The 18,097-nt window shown below is 54.0% G+C and overlaps 1 protein-coding gene and 1 pseudogene across 1 annotated transcript in view; one reads left to right on the forward strand and one right to left on the reverse strand.

The window, feature by feature from the left end:
- Positions 1-1,290: 1,290 nt before the first annotated feature.
- Positions 1,291-18,097, forward strand: part of LOC109390825 (maestro heat-like repeat family member 5) — a 52,188-nt gene continuing 35,381 nt past the window's right edge. Inside the window, exons 1-11 of the mRNA XM_019657774.1 lie at positions 1,291-1,370; positions 5,804-5,985; positions 7,618-7,763; positions 8,441-8,569; positions 12,810-12,969; positions 14,143-14,195; positions 15,994-16,101; positions 16,353-16,469; positions 16,906-17,025; positions 17,593-17,739; positions 17,869-17,991. Coding sequence (XP_019513319.1) covers positions 1,291-1,370; positions 5,804-5,985; positions 7,618-7,763; positions 8,441-8,569; positions 12,810-12,969; positions 14,143-14,195; positions 15,994-16,101; positions 16,353-16,469; positions 16,906-17,025; positions 17,593-17,739; positions 17,869-17,991 — 1,365 coding nt within the window. The remainder of the gene's footprint in view (positions 1,371-5,803; positions 5,986-7,617; positions 7,764-8,440; positions 8,570-12,809; positions 12,970-14,142; positions 14,196-15,993; positions 16,102-16,352; positions 16,470-16,905; positions 17,026-17,592; positions 17,740-17,868; positions 17,992-18,097) is intronic.
- LOC109390811 (40S ribosomal protein S24 pseudogene) lies at positions 9,535-10,058 on the reverse strand (annotated as a pseudogene).

Consider the following 18,097-nt stretch of genomic DNA (forward strand, 5'->3'; position numbering starts at 1 on the left):
CCAGCCTGGCAAACATTTAGAGAGGAGAGCTCAAAAAAAAAACAAAGGCCCCGACTTGTAGCGCTGCCCGTTTCCATGCTGCAAACGTCCCACCGCAGCTGACTGCCCGCTCCCAGTGTAACGGCCCCGCACATGGAGGCCAGCAGACATGCGCAGTAGCTCACCGCATATACGTGTATGCGTCGTTATAAATAACCTCTAGGGCACAGGTAACGCGAAATACAAATAATCCAAAGTCGTGAGTGTGGAGCATTTATTACCTGGTTTTAATATAATCCATTTAACTGCAAGCTTCTATGGCTGCAGTTAACAACCAGCTCTCAAAATTGCTGGAAACTTAAGGACGGGTCACCAAGCCGGCTGGGTGACTCCAGCACACCACTGGCCGAAGCCACCAGGCAAAATGACCGCCAGGAGCACGCCCAGAGCCCCGGGGGGACGTTCCCAGGGAAGAGGTGCCCCCAAACGCCTTTTCCAGCAGCTTTGCAGGATCAGGCCTCCCAGGGACCCTCCTCCATGAGTGGATTTATGGACTCAGCTTTTTACAGCCCCCTCTGTGGTGCTGGGAGGGTGGGAGAGCTCCAGGGGGCCGGGGCTTCCAGGCAGACGGGGTTCGTATGTGCAGGCCCTTCCGTTCCAGAGTGACCTGCCTGCTGGACACAGCTCCCCTCTGCAGCCGTGCATCTGGACCATGGCCCAGTGTGAGGGGAAGTCACACACGATTCGGACTCTGCCACTTTTTCCTGATGTGGAACATGTATAGTTATCTACTGCTGTGTAACCAAGGACCCCAAAACTTAGTGCTTAAAACATCACCCATTTTACAGTTTCTTGGGCCAGGAATCCCAGTCTAGCTGGGTCTTCTGTCTCAGGGTCTCACAGGCTGCAGTCAAGGTGGTGGCTGAAGCTGGGTCCGTGGGTCTTACAGGGGACAGCTGAGAACCAGAGACAGAAGGACCACGCTGGGAACACAAGTACGCATGCACATGCACACACACTCACACACTCACACACACACGCACTCACACACACACATACACTCACACACACACACACACACACACACACACACTCTCACACACACCTCTATGCTATGCCGCAAACACAGTGTCTGGTTCTACAACACTGTCCCTGGAAAGGTGCCATGGACACTAGAGCCATTGTGACCTCAGGGGTGAGGTCAGGGCTGGTGGGGCGGGGCAGGGGCTGCCCAGAGATCGGGCTGCCCCACTGGGCGTGAGGACAGGGCTAGCGGCCGGCGCCTGTGAGTTCTCCAATCCACACCCCAACATGGATGGGCAGCATTTGGAAACTCCACGCAGCCACACCACAGCTGATAGGGCGTCATCCGCCATGTCCCAGAACCCCAGGTCAGCCCAGTGCCAGGCCAGGGTGTGTGGGAGCCCAGGAGGGGACCCCGAAGCCCTGCTTCTCATGGGTGCCTGGCCTCTCCCTCTCTCTGTGGGGAGCAGGGTCTGACACCCAGGTCCTGAGCCAAAGAGGAGGAACACTGCAGCCAGGAGCCCCCGGGGAGGGAGGTGGGGTTGGGCCCCCACTGCAGTCCTTGGGATGTGGAGGGGTGGCCGGGAACGGGGGAACCTGAATTCAAAGGAAGGCTCTGTGGGCTGTGAGGCCCAGCGGTGTCGCTAGCCAAGTCCGTCCACATCCACATTCGCCCGATGTGTAAATGAGTGGACAGATAGATGGATGGACAGACAGTCTGCCTGCTTCCCTGAGCCTCAGCTTCTTTTTCAAGGAAGGTTTCTCCACAGCAGCGGTTCTCAACCTGTGGGTCGCGACCCCTTTGGAGGTCGAACGACCCTTTCACAGGAGTCGCCTAAGACCATCGGAAAACAAAAAGCTATTTACATTATGATTCATAACAGTAGCAAAATTACAGTTATAGAGTAGCAACGAAAATAAGTTTATGGTTGGGGGTCACCACAACATGAGGAACTGTATTAAGGGGTCGCGGCATCAGGAAGGTTGAGAACCGCTGATCTAGAGCCTTTGGACCCCAGTGTCCCCGGCATCCTGAGCGGGCACTAGAGGCAGCTCCACCATCCTGGCTGGCTGGCAGGCTCTCTCCCCTGCCTCCTGGGACTCCCAGGCTGGTGGGTGCCCTCCGTGAGGGCACAGGGAGGCCCGGCTACGCCTGGATGGTTCCAGAGCTAATGGCTTGTGATCCCTGCCTGCGGTCCGTTCCAGGAAGCAACTCTGTGCCTGCCTTTGAATTCCGTTATTTTGGTCTGCACGCCGCTGTTTCCACATGAGCTGTCAGACCTCCCTCCTCCTCTGCCACATCTTGGATGGCTTCTATGGTGAGAACACCCTCCAGTCTGCAGCTGCTTGCCTAACTGTGTGCCTATCGTTTTTATGTATTTAAAAATACATTCAATTTTGGTCATGGCAGGGCTAAGATAGGGGCTTGGAGTGAGGTAACGGGTCTCAGTCTTGCCCGTAGCCAACGCCGACTGGCCCGACCCCCCTCCTGGGGACAGAGGGAGGCAAGGCTCCGTCCTTGTGTGAGATGCCCACAGAGGTGGCACCACCCAGGCTTTGTGTGAAAAGTCAAGCTTCCAGGATGCAGGCTTTGAGGTCGGGGCCCAGGTCTGAACCGGCACTGTCCTGCAGAGATTGTGCATCCCGGAATGGGTCAGGGAGCCTCTCTGTGTCATGCCACCTTGTGAGGTTGGTGTGAGGACAGCATGGGTGGGATCAGTCACCCAACATGTGGCCACCCTCACTGGTGGCAGTGGAGACAAGGTGACAGGAAGGGAGGTGCCCATTGCTCTCCGGCAGGAAGGTGTGCTTGGCTCAAGGGAGCTGCCCTATTCCCAGAATGCCTTCATTCATTCGTCACTCCTTCATGTTTTCAGTTATCCAACACACACACTGGGCACACCTTCAGCCAATCCTCCCCGCACCAGGCCATTCAGAATTGACCCCCATAGCTTATCCAGTCCTCGTCCCTGCTTGGTTTTCCTCCATGTCACTGTCCCCAGCTGACACAAGTACATAGCTTCTTATCTGTCCATCGTGTCTGTCCCCCAAGAATGTGAGTGCCACAAGGGAAGAGGTTTCTGTGTGTCCTGTTCACTGATGAATCCCCGGGGCCTGGAGCCGTGCCTGGCACACAGTAGGCATTTTATAAACACCCACTGAAGGAATGACAGCAGGAAGGAATGATTCTGCCCCAGGCACTGTGTGGCTTTGGGCGTCTGGTTTCTCCCACCCAGCATAATGCATTGGCGAATCGCCCATGTGGTTGCATTTATGGCAATTCATTTCTTGTTGTCGCCGAGCAGCATTTCTGTGGTTGTAACACAGTTGATGCATTCACCAGCTTAAGGTCATTTGGACGTGTTCCATTTGGGCCTATTACAAACAGAGCCGCCATAAACATTCGTGTACAGATTGTTGTGTAAACGTAAGTTGTCACTGCAGTAGCGCACACGCCTGGGCATAGAAGAGCTGGTTCGGCGGTAAATGTTTACTTGTCTAAGAAAGTACCAAGCTACCTTCCACATGAGCTGTCCCATTTTGCATTCCCACCAGCTGCGTGTGAGATGTGCAGGTCCCCTGCAACCTCAGCAGTACCTGGCGTTTTCCAGCTTCCTGATTGATTCCCTTCTAGTCCGTGTGTCATGACGTCCCAGCTGTGGCTTTCATTTGCATCCCTCGTGCAGAACGATGTCAAGCACTTTTTACGTGCTTATTTGCCGCCTGTTTACCTCCTTTGGTGGAACGTCTGTTCAAATCTCTTGCCCATATTTTGTTGCGTTGCTTGTGTTTTTGTTTCATTTAGTCTTGCGTCCTTCATATATCCTGCACATAGTCCTCCATCAGATATGTGATTTGCAAGTGTTTCCTCCAAGTCTGCAGCTCATCTTTTCATTTTTTACAGATATCTTTCAAAAGCAGAAGTTTTTTATTCTGATAAAACCCAAGTTATCATTTTTTTCTTTTATGAATCGTGCTTTTGGTGTCATGGCTCAGAAATCTTTGTCTAACCCAAGGTCACAAAGATTTTCTTCTACCTTTTCTTCTAGAAGTTTTAGAATTTTAAGTTTTACTGTTAGGTCTAATGGTCTATTTTTGAGTTTTTTGTACATAGTTCAAGACATAAATGGGGGGTTTTATTGCACCCATATATCCAATAATTACAGTACCAATAGTTTATCTTTTCTTAATCAAATTGCTTTTGCACCTTCATCAAGTATCAATTGGCCTTATATGCTTTGTTCCATTAATTTATACGTCTACACTTTCATCAATACCATATTGTTTTGATTACTAAAGCTTTATAATAAACCTTGAAAAAAGTAATGTCGCTCCTCTACTTTTGTTCTGCCTCAAAATTGTTTGACTATCTTAGTTCCTATATTTTTCCATATAAATTGGAAACCACTTGTTGGTTACTACAAAAAAAAATCTGCTGGGATTTTTATTGGAATTGTATGAAATATTTAGATACATTTAGAGAAAAGTGATATCTTAAGACTATTGAGTTTTCCAGTCCATGAACATGGTACATGTCTCCACTTATCAAGTCCTCTTAATTTCTTTCATTATTATTTTGTACTTTACAGTATATAGATCTTGCAATTATTGGTTAGATTTATACCTAAATATCTCACGATCTTTGGTGCCATTGTATAGGGTAACTTTTTATTTCATCTCCCAATTATTCATTGCTAGTATCTAGAAATATGACTGATTTTTTGCATAGTGACTTTATATTTGCAAATTTGCTGAACTCGCTTTTTAGTTCTAAGAGCCTTTTTTTTGTATGGGAACCTCAAGAGGATTTTGAACGACGTGGTCTGACACATTTCATACATGGTGGAGCAGATAAACGGATACAGTGTCGAGGTGGACCTCCTCCTAACACGCCACACAACGCGCTTTCTGGATTTGCTGTTGGTTTTGTTGTTCACCTTGCTCCCTGCTCTCTCCCCAGAGCTTACAGGGAGCACATCTCACCTGTGGCAGGCAGTGGGGAAGTGGGAGTGAGTGTAAAAGGAATGAGGTCATGATGCAGGTGGAGAAAAAACCCACTCCTGCCACGGAGGCTCCCCTGAAGGGAGCAATGGGAGGGCCAGGCTTGGGCAGCACCCCCAAAATAAAGGATGCTTTCTTTTGGGGGCCCTTATGGCAACGAACACAGTTGGAGAGAATCCTGTCTTCACACTAGCAGGAGAGGAAGGGAAGAGGAAGTAGAAAGGAAGGAAGGAGAGGAGGGGAGGGCACAAACCCGCTTTCAGGGACACATATTCTTCCTTCCTCTTGTCACACATTTCTCCTCAATGTCTGTCACAAACTCAAACACCCCGAAGCACCAGGGTGGCGGGACCTGGGGCACAGACGGGGCTGGTACAGCACACCCAGCTTCATGGCTGCCGCCCCCACCTGCTCCTGAGGCTCTCGGACCCTCCAGCACCCCACCAGCGATGTGTGGGTAGCCAGGGCAGTCTCGTGGGATCCTAAAAAGACTGGCTCCCTCTCCAAGTCGGCACAAGAGCTAGAGCTGGGGATGCTGTGCCCTGAACCCTCCACGTCCTACCAGCCATGCCTGTCCCACCAACACCTGCTGGGAAGTCCCACGGGCAATGCTGCCTACGCAGCAGTGTCCCTGAGGCCGTGAGACCCCTGCCTTCCTCCCAGGGCTCAGCCAGTCCGCTGAACGTAAGGGTGGGCACATGGGAAGATGTGGCTATGCCTGACCCAGACCACGGCGGCCCTCGGTGTCCATGGCACTCACAGCCATGAACGCACACCCAGGACCCCTTTTCCATTTCAGAATCTCCTCCCACACCTCCGAATCCATGAAGGACCTGTCTTGCAGGAAGGTACCTCAGAACTCTGCCCACAGGGACAGACCGGCACACCCCACAACCACCCTGCTGAGCAAGTCGCATATCAGCCAGGCTGCCCTGGGGCCCCAGGAGCACAGCGTGTTCCTGAAGGAAGCCTCCAACGCAGGTGACCACCAGCCCTGAACTCAGGCTCCAGCACACCATGTTCCTCCACGCAAGAAGCCCTGGGGATGAGGGCCGGGGACGTCCACCTTGCAGGACCTGGGGGATGGCAGGGGGATGGACACAGTGCCGCTTTCAGCAGAGCCCCTTTATGCCTCCAAGGCACCATCCAAAGCCCAAAAAATACCCTCTCTCACACCTCACCTCCACCCTCGTCCCACACCTGTCACACTTTAGAGCCTCTTCGTAGGCCAGGCGCTCAATGGAAGGCTTTTCCTCTCGTTCAAAGGGTCACTTGCCCACATCCTTCTAGGCAAGTTTCCACCTCCTCGGAGAAGCCAGTCCTGTTTCTCCAATCAGTCAGGATTGATTGCCCCTGCCCTCTCTGTGTGCCCAGGGCCTTTCATACAACTACCCCACAGAACAAAGTCCACTGATGCTGGGCAGGGAGGCCTCCCCTCCCCTCCTTCAGAACAGAGCGGGGCCCCGGCTCCTCTTCGAGCCCCTACACACCGCCCTCTGCCCACCCAGAGAAACCATCATTGACCGCTGGATGACGGGATGGAGGGTGAGGGGATGAAGGAAGGGACAGATGGAGAGATAGAGGGATGTACAATTAACTTATGAATGGATGAATGTATGGATGAACTTAAAAATGATGAATAGTGGGTTAGATGAGTGGATAGATGAGTTTATGGATGAATCGGTAGATGTATCGACAGATGGATGGTGGGTGGATGGATACATGGATCTATGGGTGCGTGGGTGGATAAATGTATTAATGGTTGGGTTGGTGGATGAGAGTAAGGATAGACAAGTGGATGGATGGACTGATGAACAACCAGACATATGTATGAATGCATAGGTAGATGGACAGATGGATCAGTGGATAGGTGGGTGATAGATGAACAGATAAATGGATGGATGAAAAGGTGGTTGAATCAAGAATGGGTGGAAAGGGCCGGCTGAGTGGCGCGATGGTTAAGAACTCGCTTGGGATGCCAGAGGGCCCCGGTTCGGATCCCACATATGAGGGCCAGTGACACTGCCCTCCACAGCTAAGATGCTGAACAACAGCTCAACCTGGAGCTGGGCTGCCATGAGTCGCCGGCGACGGCATAGGCTGCACTCCCTGTGGCAATGGGTTGCCATGGGCTACCGTGTGTAGCCAGCAGACAGCGTGAGCGGCCAGCAGCCGCAGTGAGCGGCCGTCCAGAAGCCGGCGACTGATCTGCCTCGCCAGAGAAGAGCGCAATGATGGTGCCAACTTGGGCCAGTGAAGCAACATCCTCCACAACTAGATTGAAGAACAAAACGACAGCAACTTGTCTGTTCCCCTTCCCCCAATTCCCCAGCACTGTTCCCATCCCCCCAATTCCCCAATTAAAAAAAAAAAAAAGAATGGGTGGAAATATGGGTGAATAAGGGTGTGCAGATCTGCACGCATTCTTGCTCCTTCTCCTATCTGGAAGCCCAGAGAGACTGGACAGTCAGGAGGCCCAGGGTTTCCCAATAGGTTCAGTTCCCCAGTCCTCATTTACCTGAGCCCTACCCCTCCCTGGCCAACCAGCCCTGCGGCACAATGGGACGTTCCCACAGCCCACCCACCCTCACACCTTCTTGCCGCCTGCTTTAGCCATCTGCTTCAAGATGCTCCGAGACCTGAACGGTGTAGACCCCTACCACCTGAAGTACATCATCAACAAGATCAAGGACATGGCTCATGAGGCCCCCGACCTGGTGCTGGAAGCCATTCATCACTACTTTATAGATAACCCTGAGGTGGGAGCTGCTCGGGCCCTTCAGGGGAGGCATGGGGACCAGAGCGGGCGGGGGGCGGGATCGCAAGGCAGGCTCACACCTTGGCTTCTCCATACAGCAGCTACATGACTTGGGGCAAGTCAAAGTCCTTAGCTGTCCAATGAGCTGAGGACAGGGAGGCAGGTGGACCAACGTGTGCTGACCAACGTGTGCTGACCAACCTCAGAACAGTCTCATGATACAGATATGATGAGCCCCACAGAGGCAGAAGCTGAGGCTTAGGGAAGGGGAGTGATTTGCCTAAAGTCACAGAGCCATCAAGTGGCAGAGATGGGTGGGTAGATGGATAGATGGATGGATGAATGACGGGTGGGTGATCGGGGGGAGATCTGAGTTTAATGAATGAGTGAATAAGGGAATACGTAAGTGAACTGGCTTTACAGATGGAATGCTTTTAAAATCCCACAGCAGTTCCCTGAGGATAGGGACAAATTTATATTCATCTGTCTGCAGAGCCTAGTTCAGGGCCTGCGCATAGTAGGTGTTCACTAAATGGTTGTCGGAGGAGTGGCCAAACGCAGCCCATTGGGATGCTTCCCCTCGGCGTCCTCACCCTCTCCCCACCTATGCTCCCACTGAGCTCCCCACGTGATCAGACCCTGCTGTCCCTCAGCCTCTGTCCACCCTGCCGCCCCCAGATCTCCAACCAGCACAAGCTCCAGCTGCTCCACACCCTGGAGACCGTCATTGGAGCCAGTGACTCCCTGGAGGAGAGATGGAGGGAAATCTTCATGAAACTGGCCCTGGAGAACATGACCAAGTCCACGGTGGGTTCCCGTCCCCCAAGGGCTCCCGGGAAGGCAGGCAGGCAGCCGCCCCAGGACCCACACAGGCTGGCACTGCCTGGCCTTGTGGTTAACCACGCGACTTCTGTCCATTTTCTCATTGTCTTACCACCATCCCCTTCAGAGGGGTTGACAGCCTCATGCACCTGTTCTGCAGATGAGAGGGGTGAGGCTCAGGCCTCAGCGCCTGTGAGTGGGTTCCCCACAGGTCCCTGCCCTGTGGTGGGCTTAGGAACCCCCTCTCCACCACCTTCCTTACCATTCCCACCGCTGCTCGCCGCAGCCCAGCCCCTGGAAGTCTCGGCCAGTCTCACCCATGCCCAGGCTGTACCTCAGCCCTCGGCCGCCCGCCTTCGGGGGCTGCCTGATGGACACTTACAGTTTCAGACCTGAATCCCCACCCCCGTCCCCTCTACAGGCTGCAGTCCAGAGGCGGCCCCAAACTGGCCAACTGTCTCAGCTGATTATGCCTCCAAGGGCTTGGGGGCCTGTGGGTTTTATTCAGAACACCAGCCCAGTGGAGCTCCAGGGGGAACTAGTCAATAAGCATGTGACTACTCATGTCAGAGAGCGGGGACCGGTCGCCAGGCCCACCACTGCGGGTCCAAGCCCTGGCACGCCACAGAGCGAGAGTGGGCATAATTTCACACCCCAACAGGTGTCTGTGACCCCTATTTACAGAGGGCGGGACCAACCAAGGGGCTGTGTTTAGGAGATGTGCCTGCAGTCATCCCCCAGCTGGGAAACGGCGGGGCCCCACACTCCCCACAAACATGTCCATGCGTTAGTCTAGTGTGATGAGCAGAGAAAAACGGAACAGGGTCTAAGACCCACTACGTTCTTTTCTTTTTAAAGTTCTTTTTTCTTTAATTTTGTAAAAAAATTGAGCTCATCCTCGTGAAGTATACCAGGCGTATTTTATTTTATTTATTTATTTATTTTTCACATAAAAGTTCTTAGTTTATTAGCCCTCTCGTGAAAAATCTGCTCAATCACCACAAGGTCGTTGACGAATCTTTACTCCTTCTGTCATCCAGTCTCCACCTCACTTTTTGCCAGCACCAACATTGGCCTTTGCAGTCCCCCTAACTTTCTTCATTCTGTTCTTGCGTTCCTTTCGCTGTTTTCTTGAGGTCTTTTTCTTCTCATACAGGCCATGTCTTGCAAGTCTATGTTTGGGTTCATTTTTCTTGGCGTAATCCAAGGAATCATAAATCATGCCAAAGCCAGTGGTCTTGCCACCACCGAAATGGGTTCTGAATCCAAACACAAAGATGACATCTGGTGTGGTCTTGTACATTTTGGCTAGTTTTTCCCGGATTTCTGTCTTAGGTACCGTTGCCTTCCCAGGGTGAAGGACATCGATGACCATTTGTTTCCTTTGAAGTAGTCTATTGGTCATGAACTTCCTGGTCCGGATAGTTACTGTGTCGTTCATGATGGCGTCAGGCGCTCAAGCAGCCAGGGAGGAAAAGAGCTACCAGGCGTATTTTAAAAGTGCATCTGTGTACAGTTACATGACAGTAAAGAGCTATGGTGGGGGGAGGTGTGACCCAGGAGGACGAGGCTGTAGGACAGCTAGGCTCCCCCGTGTCTGGGGGGTGGCCTGGCTTCAGCCCCCTGAGGGTGGACAAGAGCCGCTCTGGGTCAGCCTGAGGCGGGGCCGGGGCCGGGCCAGGGCGGAGGGCCGTCTCCAGTGTGGGTTGGGGCAGCACGTCTGTGGGTACCACGAGCTGGAGCAGGACATGCGAGGGAGAGTGGGCACGTCATCACCCAGGTCCAGAGCAGCCGAGCACATCTTCCTGCATCTCAGTGTCCAAGCCTAGTCCGGGGCTCCCGCGGCTCACCCCCGTTGGGGAACCCCGTCTCCTGTACCCCAAGCTTCCCTCTTTCCCCATTTACTCTCTCTCTTCCTGAGAAAGCGTGCTTGAAAAGTACAACTTGGAGACCAGGCTTTCCTGGAAATATCTCTGTTGTATTCCCCGTGGACTATGCATAAGAGATGGTGGTCCCATTGTCCTCCTGCCCACGCCCCGTGCGGCTGCACAGGCCCCAGAGCCATTCTGAACATGGGCCCTTCATCCACAGGCTGTCTTGCTGCTGGCCGGCTTCTGGAATCTTCTCTTTGTCCTGCACGCTTGGTGGCTCCACAGTGGTGTGCCTCGCTCGCGCTCTGTTTTTAGCCACCAGTTTGCAGTCCTGCGTTCCTGCAGTCTGGCTGCTTAGCTCCTTTCTTCCTGGAAAATGGCTCACGTTAACTCGCTGGTGACATCCCTGCGTGACTCTGGGCTCCAGGAACGCCCAACCCGCAGACGCAGCCCGTCCTTGCGTTTTTACCCTGCCTATCCTTCTCCATCTCTCTGCCCTTTGTTCTGTTGTCTGCAGACGCGCTGTTATCTTCCGAACCTTCTAATTCAGCTTCCCACCCGTGTCCTCGTGTCTTTAACTTTCAGGAGATCTTGATTCTGTTCTCGGAATCGTCCTCTCTTGTATCATGCTGTTTATACATCCACGGGTGCAATATCTCCTCTTATCTCTCAGAGGATATTAAAGCGGGTTCTGCTTGAGGTTTCTATCTCTGTTTCCTCCGAGATGCTTTGCTCTGGGTTTCATCAGGTTTGTGGTTGTGGGTTTTATTCTCTCCCACGACCCAGGCCTGCTCCAGCGTGGCTGTCTGCGGTGCTTAGGAGTTGATGGGGCTCTGAATACACGGATGGGCTTGATAGAATTTGGGGTCTATTGTGGAATAATGAGATGAGCCTGCTGCCCCCTGCCCACCCCCCGTGTCAGCACCTCTATGTCTTTCCTCCTGGGCCATCCAGGTTTCCCAGAGAAGACCCTGGACCAGCGTCTGGCCTGGGGGCTGAGGCCCTGGGCAGCGCTGTGGAGGGCCCAGCCTGCCGAGGGACCAGCTCCTGCATTTACAGAAGCTCCTGGCTTCCCCGCTGCCCTCTCCAGACACCATGTAGTCACCTGTAGTCACTTGTCCTCCAGACACCATGCCTCCAGACCTTGCTGGGCCCTGCAGGTGTGCCGAGTGGGGAGGGCATCCAGGCACCTGGCGGCTTCTTAAGCCACTTACTCCCATCCCCACCACGCCAGCTGCAGGGGTCCGGGAGATGCAACCCTCCCAGCTTTCCACCAAACAATGGAGAGGCTGTGTAGTGGGCGGGGCTGGTTCTCAGCCTATCCTGCTGCTGGCCCAGCGCTCAGCCCAGCGACCTCTCGTCCATCTGCTCTCCCGCTTCCAGAAGTGGTGGCTGCTGTCCTTTTAAAAATTCTCCTAATGTAGTTTAGTTGAAGCCACTTTTTGAAAGAGGAAATTCAGATTCTGTCCACCATCCTAAGGAAGTGCCTTTATCTCCACACTTTCAATAAATTATTAATGACATGGCGATTTCATGTGGTAATTCAAACATCACAGGGCACACAGACCCCTTCACCTTCAGATGCCACCAACTGCAGGGCAGACCCCCGGTTTTCACCCAGTGATGACCCTGTGACACCTACCTCATGCTAACAGTCACAGAAATCACCTGGTGGCTCCCACCAAGAAACAAAGAAGAGAGGAACCCAAAATCGGAGCAAAATCAAAAGAAATTCCAACATGCTTGTTGAGAAAATGCAGGGGGTGGCAACACAGTGCCAGTCTCCAGGGCACGGCTGTTCCTTTCTTCCTGAGGTTGTCCCCTCCATTAGACTGGGCTGGGCCTGGCCAGGGGACCGGCCAGCTGGGCCTCTGTCCCAAGCAGCTGGCACTCAGCTGAATTCTGCATTCATGGTGATAAAGAGTCAGAGGACGTGACATTGTCCTGAGCTGCCGGGAGCTCGGGAGCAGAGGTGACACGGTGACTAGAGCCTTCGGGACGTGTCTCTCAAGTGCAGGCCATAGAGGGAGCTTTAGAAATGAAGCAGAAGTTGTACAGACAGGGCGAGTAGGAACAGTGTTCCAGGCAGGGCCGCAGCCTGAGCAAAGGCTCAGAAGCAGGGAGAGTGACGGCGGGTTTCTGGAACCGTGAGGACCAAGGATGCTGAGGGTCACACGAAGCTGTGAGCCCCGGGGTGAGCCTGAGCTTCACCAGCCAGCTGTGCCTCAGTTTTCCGTCCACTGAATGGGTTGCCAATAGCTGCCCTGCCTGCCAAAGCAGACACATGTGTGAGGTGCCAGAGCTCTGGACAAGTGTCCACTCTTATTGTTTGCTTCTTCCCGCCACACCAAAAGGAGCTGGAAGAGGTGTACCAGAACGCAGCCAGCAATGTGCTGGTGGCCATCTGCAGGCATTCGTGGCAGACGGTGACCCAGCACCTGGAGACTGAGGTCCTGACGGGCGTCTTCCCACACAGAAGCCTTCTCTACGTGATGGGCACCCTGACCTCTAACCGTACGTCCTGCCCTTGGGTCCTGAGGCAATCCCAGGCCACCCTCTGCCTTCAGGCCAGCATGGCGGGGTGGAGAGAGAGACAGCTGGGGCAGGGCAGTGAAGCACATTCAGAGCAGAGGGCAACCCCTGCTGACCAAGCCCCCCACCGCCCACCTCCCCTCAACCAGCCCAGGCTGGGTCGGGACCCCCGTGAAAGGGTAATGCTGTCCTGCTGAACTGTCCCATTCTGACTGTAAGCTGGGGTCTCGCCAGGATGAGGGCTGAGCTAATGTAAGACAGCAAAGCTGACTAAACCCCTGGCATGTACCAGGCTCCCTGCCATCAGGACCTTACTGGGAGGCCAGCGCCAACGCTCATTTAGTCACTCATTCCCTCACAAGCATGAGCTGAGCTCCTACTGCCCAGCTGGGGAGGTGCTGGGCTGCCCTGGTGGCCATCAGGGAAGGCTTCCCGGAGGAGGCAGCCAAGTCTAAGCTATGTCTTGAGGGATGAGTAGGAGTGCAAGGACGGAATGGTGTTTGGGCCTCCGGGCCTCAGGGAGGAATTGGTCAGCAGTATCAGCGAGGGGTTGGGGGCAGTGAGAGGACACAAGTGTGGCAGACTCTGCCATCTACAGGTGGTCCACCCTGGGCAGGGGAGGCCCCTGAGGCCAATGGGAGAGGCCATGCTCAAGACTTTAAACGCGCAGGCCTGGGAGGAGGCAGGCCCCAGCTGGCCGAGGCTTTGCACCCCTGCCCTGGGACTGGCAGGCTGGGTGGTGATCCTCTATGCCTGGGGTGGCCTCTGAGGCCCCCAGGGCCATCTTGAAAGCAGTCCCTCCCTCTGAGGTTGGGTTTCCCATCTCATAATGCCCCCCTCTCTGACCCGTATTTTCCCATCTTGAGCGGACCCCAGCATATCCCAAAGGGCCATGCCGGAGGGACCCCTCTGTTCACCACTGGTGAGCCTCATATGGCACCTGAGGTCACACCGCAAGGCCAGCAGGGCCACAACTCCAGCCCAGCTCTGGACACCGAGCTCAAGCATGGTTGATAGTCCCCTGAGCTCGCTTCCACCCTGGAGCTGGGACAGGCAGAGGCAGGACAGCGTCCGAGGGATGGGCAAGATAGTGCCTGAGATCCAGCCCGGCTGCGGACATCAGACCTGGCCTCCAGGGACCCCTGTCTCCCACAGAGAAGCTCTTCAGCGAGGGAGAGAAGGCATGCTGGGAAGAGCAGCTGACCCAGGTGGGGAGGGAACCCGCCTTCCAGGCCTTTGGGGGACAACAGGGTGGGGGAGAGGGCAGCAAACCAACATGGATGGGTACCCGCTCCGCCCTAGGAGGGGCAGCCACATCTTACAGGTGAGCAAACAGGCGTTCAGAGGGGAGGGGACCTGACACGGTCCTGGGGCTGGTTCCTGGGAGAGCTGGGATTTGAACCTTGGCCCCTAGATGCCTGGCACAGGGCAGGTGTCCAGCATATACAAGGCCCTTCCCACCTAACCTGGGGGCTGGGTCCACGACGGAGTGGGCAGAGAGGACCTGGGAGCAGGGCAGGGTGGACTGAAGCTGCACAGCCGAGCCGTGGTGTCGTGTGGGTCCATCTCTGACCACCCACCATGTGAGGGCCGATGTGGCTGGGAGAAGGAATGCAGGACCCTGACAGACCTGGGTTCAAGTCCAAATTCAACCGACCACAGCCATGTGACTGGGTGACCAACTTGCCTCTCCATGCCTTAGTTTCCTCATCTGTCAAATGGGGATGCGAGTACCTAGCTCAAATGTGTGACAGTTACAGGAGATAATCCACAGAAAGGGCTTGGCACCGTGTGATACGCAGGAAGTCCTCATTAACTGTTATTATCATTGTATAGTAGCAGCAGCAGAATAGTTGTAATTAAATGGTATCTAGTAGAAATAAGACCAGCAGCAATACCAGTAATTAATAGAAAAATTAGACAGAAAATCACTCAGGGTGCACATGACTTGAACAACCCTAATTAACAAATTGATCCAATCGACATTCCTTCCAAATGTAAACAGGACATTCACCAAAACACACCATTGCTGAGCCATATGTAAAGTTTCAATAAATATAAAAGGACTGAAATCAAACAGAGTTCATTCTCTGACCAGAACATAAATTAAAAATCAATAGCAAAAAATGTAGCTGGAAAAAGTCCAAATATTTGGAAATTAGCACACTTCTAAGTAATCCATGGGTCCAAAAAAAAAAATCACAACAGGACTTAAGAAATATTTTTAACTGATTGATGAGGACACAACATATGGATATTGGTAGTTCAACAACAAGCAATGCTTAGAAAGAAATTTATGTTTTTAAATGCCTATATTAGAAAAAAAGAAAGGCATAAAACCTATTATCTAAACCTCCATTTTGAGAAGCTATCAAAAAAGAGCAAATTAAACCCAAAGTAAGCAGATGGAAAGAAATAATAAAAACTAGAGTAGATGTCAAAGAAAGTTTAAAAAGGGACAAACTATTGAGAAAGAATAAAATCCAAAGGAGGTTATTCCAAAAAAAAGATTGACAAAGCGATCAGCTTCTTGATAAGCTGATCAAGAAAATAAAAAATGCAAAACACCAGTATCACAAAAAAAGAAGGAATATCACAACACATCCTTTATACATGACATGGTAATAATGAAATCAGATTCCAGTAAATTAGGCAATTTGTTAGATGGAACAGACAAAAATTCCCTAAAAAACAGAAATTACCAAACTGACACAAGAAGAAACAGAAAATCTGAGTAGTCCTGTGTCACAGAAATTAGTCATAATTATACACCTTCCCACAAAGGGAACTCCAGGCTCAGACATGTCCCTGGTTAATTCTGTCACACAGCTAAGGAAGAAAGAAACCAAGTCTCACAAATTCTCAGAAGAGAGAAGGGAGCAAGAGGAGAAGGCAGTTAGGGCTCCAAGTGGGGTGGGGGGCGGGGAGGAGGAGGTGGCGAGGCTGGCGGAGGCCCCAGCTCACGGGGAGACTGCTCCAGCCCTGCCCACGCCCATCTACTCACAGATAGCAGTCAAGTCCGTCCAGTTCCTGAACACCGACATGTGGTCCAAGGAGCTGCTGTGGGCACTCACCAAGCCTGACCGGACACATTATGAGCAGCCCCCAGAGAAGGTGCACCACACCCTGCCTCCCCGCGAGCAGCCCCTGCTGCCTGTCCATAGGATGCACACCTGAAGCAAGGCCCAGGGCCTTAGAAAGAAACTGGTGCACCTGAAAGAAACAGAGGGGTGGGGCCAGGGCAGCTGCAGGAGCCCTGGGGGACCCAGGGGGCCTGGTCAGGGGGAGCAGCAGGCCATCCAGGTGGACAGGGATGGACAGTGATGGGTCAGGCTCAGGACAGGAAGCTGAACCACCACCCCCAGGCCTTCCTGTTCGTCTACTATGGGCTGATCCTTCAAGCTGAGGAGAACAGCGCCATGGTCCGGACACACCTGCAAAGCCTCCTGGAGACGTCCCACCAGTGGTCCAAGCAGAGGGAGGTGAGGACCCAGCCCTCAGCCCATCCCAAAACAGACTGACCCTGACCACAGGCTGAGCCCTGAACCTGGTCACACTCTGAGCCCTGCCCCATCACAGACTGAGCCCATCACAGCTTGGGTCCTTTATTTCCTGGACCCCTGTTCCTACCTCTGGCCCAGGTCTGCTCAGAGCTGGCGAGTGGAGGGGATAACAGGCCTCTAGGGAGTAGGCACTCCCTGCCGCGCCCCCACCCCACCCCACCCTCCAGACCCCATAAGAGAAACTCCACAGGGTTTTGCTCAGGGTTGCATGTCTTAAAGAGTGTGGGGGTGGGAGACAGACGTCTGTGACCTCGGACAAGTCCCCTCCCTTTCTGGCTTCAGTTTCCACACCCCCAGTGAAGGGCCAGGCCTGGTCCTGGGATCCCACGTAGCGACGCTGCTCCCTCGCCCCTAGGGCATTGCTCTCACCGTGGGGCTGGCCGCAGCCCGCCACCTGGACCACGTGTGGGCCATCCTGGAGCAGTTTGGCCAGAGCGCACCCATCAAGAGGAGCCTTCACAGCTTCTCCCCAAAGGTACTGGCTCTGGGGTCCTCAGGGCCTCAGCAAGGGGCTGGGATGCCTGGGCCGCCGCCCTCCAGGAAGGTCTGAGCCTCCCAGTGGGGTCTCCTGGGTAAGTTAGGGGCGCATGCTTTGCACCACGTGTCCTGGCCTCCAGTTCAGTTCCACCTCTGCACCCACCTGCAGGGTGAACCCCTGTGCCTCAGTTTCCTCCCTCCCCAACTGTTGGGGTTAGAATGAGCCGTGCCGGGAAGCGCTCTGTGACAGGTCCAGGTGTGGCTGTGGTGGCACCTGCGTGTTTACTAGCAGCTCTTTGACTATGTGCCTCATCTGAAACATAAGACAAGGGCCTGTGTCCCTGCAGATGGAGGGAACAGCCACCCCATCCTCACTGCACCCCGGGTAACCCCTGGGGACAGAAACATTTTCCCTTTTCCTACTGAAGTAAATGGAGGCCCGCCACCCCTCAGAACACCCTGCCCCCAGTATCCTGCTAGGACCTGGGGTCCCTCCGGTCACCAGTCCCCCAGGGCTGGGCTCCAGCAGGGCCCTGATCCTCCTTACCTGCCCCACCCGGCTCAGACTTCAAAGGACCTGCGATGGAAGTGGGCCACCAGCACCATCCTCCTCGCCTATGGTCAGATGGCGGCCAAGGCCAAGGCCCACATCCTCCCGTGGGTGGACAACGTCTTGTCACGCATGATCTTCTATTTCCACTGCAGCTCCTGGGTATGTCCGCCCCCCAGGGCGGGGCCACCCTGTCTCGCTCAGCAGTGGCCGTGCCGCCGCATGTGACCGAGGCTGTCACTCTCTCCCACCCCTCCTGTGCCCTCGCTCCTCCGCCTGACCCCATGCCAGGACGAGACCCTGAAGCAGAGCTTCCTCACGGCCATCCTCATGCTGGTGGGGGCCGTCAGCCGCAGTGAGGGTGCCCACAGCTACGAGTTCTCCCAGCTCTCCCAGCTCTTCGAATGTCTGATGGTGAGCACAAGGTCCTGGGGCAGAGGAAGGGCTGCAGGGGGCCCCTCCCTCGGACCAGCAGCACTCCTGAGAGGCACCCGCTGAGAAAGGGGTGGGCCGTTGGATT

Source organism: Hipposideros armiger, unplaced genomic scaffold (assembly GCF_001890085.2).
Source record: "Hipposideros armiger isolate ML-2016 unplaced genomic scaffold, ASM189008v1 scaffold_280, whole genome shotgun sequence".
In the NCBI taxonomy this organism is placed as follows: Eukaryota; Metazoa; Chordata; class Mammalia; order Chiroptera; family Hipposideridae; genus Hipposideros; species Hipposideros armiger.